The sequence below is a fragment of the Rhinopithecus bieti genome, unplaced genomic scaffold (genome assembly GCF_001698545.2).
Source record: "Rhinopithecus bieti isolate Rb0 unplaced genomic scaffold, ASM169854v2 scaffold_13243, whole genome shotgun sequence".
NCBI lineage: Eukaryota > Metazoa > Chordata > Mammalia > Primates > Cercopithecidae > Rhinopithecus > Rhinopithecus bieti.
In genome coordinates this window covers 432,637-435,199 of record NW_016807353.1, presented here as the reverse complement: position 1 = coordinate 435,199, position 2,563 = coordinate 432,637, and the positions used below count along the sequence as shown (strand labels likewise).

The 2,563-nt window shown below is 58.3% G+C and overlaps 1 protein-coding gene across 2 annotated transcripts in view; it reads left to right on the top strand.

Moving 5' to 3' along the window:
- LOC108535408 (zinc finger protein 764-like) overlaps positions 1-1,879 on the top strand; it is an 11,379-nt gene extending 9,500 nt beyond the window's left edge. For both annotated transcript variants that reach the window (XM_017881427.1, XM_017881426.1), the window contains exon 4: positions 545-1,879. In XM_017881427.1, the coding sequence (XP_017736916.1) occupies positions 545-1,364 (820 nt within the window). In that variant the 3' untranslated portion in view covers positions 1,365-1,879. The remainder of the gene's footprint in view (positions 1-544) is intronic.
- Positions 1,880-2,563: the final 684 nt, after the last annotated feature.

Genomic DNA, 2,563 nt, shown 5'->3' with positions numbered 1-2,563 from the left:
TGCCCCCAAGCCCTGAGTTTGCACCCAGAAGCCCTGAATCAGATTCTCAGAGCCCTGAGTTTGAATCCCAGAGCCCTAGGTATGAACCCCAAAGCCCTGGCTATGAACCCCGGAGCCCTGGCTATGAACCCCGGAGCCCTGGGTATGAACCCCGGAGCCCTGGCTATGAATCTGAGAGCTCTAGATACGAATCCCAGAACCCTGAGCTCAAAACCCAAAGCCCAGAATTTGAAGCTCAAAGTTCCAAATTCCAGGAGGGTGCAGAGATGCTTCTGAACCCCGAGGAAAAGAGTCCCTTGAATATCTCTGTAGGAGTTCACCCCCTGGACTCCTTCACTCAGGGGTTTGGGGAGCAGCCCACAGGTGACCTGCCCATAGGGCCACCTTTTGAGATGCCCACAGGGGCCCTGCTGTCTACACCACAGTTTGAGATGCTTCAGAATCCCCTGGGTCTCACAGGAGCCCTTCGAGGTCCAAGCCGGCGGGGTGGCCGGGCCAGGGGTGGGCAGGGCCCTCGGCCTAACATCTGCGGCATCTGCGGGAAGAGCTTCGGGCGGGGTTCCACCCTGATCCAGCACCAGCGCATTCACACCGGTGAGAAGCCCTACAAATGTGAGGTCTGCAGCAAGGCCTTTTCCCAGAGCTCTGACCTCATCAAACACCAGCGTACCCACACTGGCGAGCGACCCTACAAATGTCCCCGTTGCGGCAAGGCCTTCGCTGACAGCTCTTACCTGCTTCGCCACCAGCGCACTCACTCTGGCCAGAAGCCCTACAAGTGCCCACATTGTGGCAAGGCCTTTGGCGACAGCTCCTACCTCCTGCGACACCAGCGCACCCACAGCCACGAGAGGCCCTACAGCTGCACGGAGTGCGGCAAGTGCTATAGCCAGAACTCGTCCCTGCGCAGCCATCAAAGGGTGCACACCGGTCAGAGGCCCTTCAGCTGTGGCATCTGCGGCAAGAGCTTCTCCCAGCGGTCGGCCCTTATCCCCCATGCCCGCAGCCACGCCCGGGAGAAGCCCTTCAAGTGCCCTGAGTGCGGCAAGCGCTTTGGCCAGAGCTCGGTGCTGGCCATCCACGCCCGCACCCACCTGCCAGGCCGCACCTATAGCTGCCCCGACTGCGGCAAGACCTTCAATCGCTCCTCCACGCTCATCCAGCACCAGCGCTCCCACACGGGCGAGCGGCCCTACAGGTGCGCCGTGTGCGGCAAGGGCTTCTGCCGCTCCTCCACGCTGCTGCAGCATCACCGGGTGCACAGCGGCGAGCGGCCCTACAAGTGCGATGACTGCGGAAAGGCCTTCTCCCAGAGCTCCGACCTCATCCGCCACCAGCGGACCCATGCGGCGGGCCGGCGCTGACCCGGGGCCCCAGCAGGGGTGGGAGATTTGGGCAGAAGATAAGGGGCCAGGGAACTAGAAGAACCTTTAGGGAGGATAGTGGAGAAGCCGCAGCAGGATGGAGGAGCTGAGGATGCTGGAAGAAGAGGGCCAGGGTGGAGGAAGTGACATGCCCTCGAGACTTGTGGGAAGTGGGTTGGAGGGAGGCCAGGCCGGCAGCGGGAGGCCCTGGGAGAAATGGAGAGAAGTCAGCGGAGGGCTGGCCTCGCAGCCGCGGCTCCTGGGTAGGTGCCTGGCTTGGCAACGTGCTAGAGCAGGGAGGGGGGAGGGCGGGGGATTACCTTAATTAGAGTGGGTTAGCTTAGATTGGTAGCTGCTGAAACCCTTGTTGAGTCAGGAGCGGGTAAAAGGGTAGGTGGGGTGGGGAGTGGGGCCTCGGTGGGGCCTGGGCCTCTGCGTGCAAACCCCGCCTCCCTCTTTTCCTCAGGCTTTGGAGCCCCTGAGTTTGAGTTCAATAAAAACCTTTATGTGGTAAACGAGACTTGTCCTTAAAACGTGCGTGGACAGCGCCCTGGGAAGTGGGAGACACCAGTAGTAGCTGGGGGCCTTATCCGGGTAGTGCGTTGCTGCTGCTGCTGTTAGAAAACAGGTCTCGCTGTGTTGCAGCGGGCCACCGCGCCTGGTTGGAAGTGCTATTTTTTTCTTTTTTTTTTTTTTTTTTGAGATGGAGTCTTACTCTGTCACCCAGGCTGGAGTGCAATGGTGTGGTCTCGACTCACCTCAATCTCCACCTCCTGGGTTCAAGTGATTCTCCTGCCTCAGCCTCCCGAGTAGCTGGGATTACAGGTGCCCGCCACCATGCCTGGCTAAATTTTTTTGTATTTTTAGTAGAGATGGGGTTTTCACCATGTTGGCCAGGCTGGTCTTGAACTCCCGACCTCATGTGATCCGCTCACCTCAGCCTCCCAGAGTGCTGGGATTACAAGATGTGAGCCACTGCGCCTGGCTTTTTTTTTCGGAGGCAGTATCTTGCTCTGTGGCCCAGGCTGGATTGCAGTGATGTGACCATTGCTCACTGCAGGCTTGACCTCCTGTGCTCACGTGATCCTTCTGTCTCAGCCTCCTGAGTAGCTGGGACTACAGGTACGTGCAACCAGGCTCACATAAGTTTTATTATTTTAATTTTTTTTTTTTTTTTTTTTTTTTTTTTTTTTTTTTTT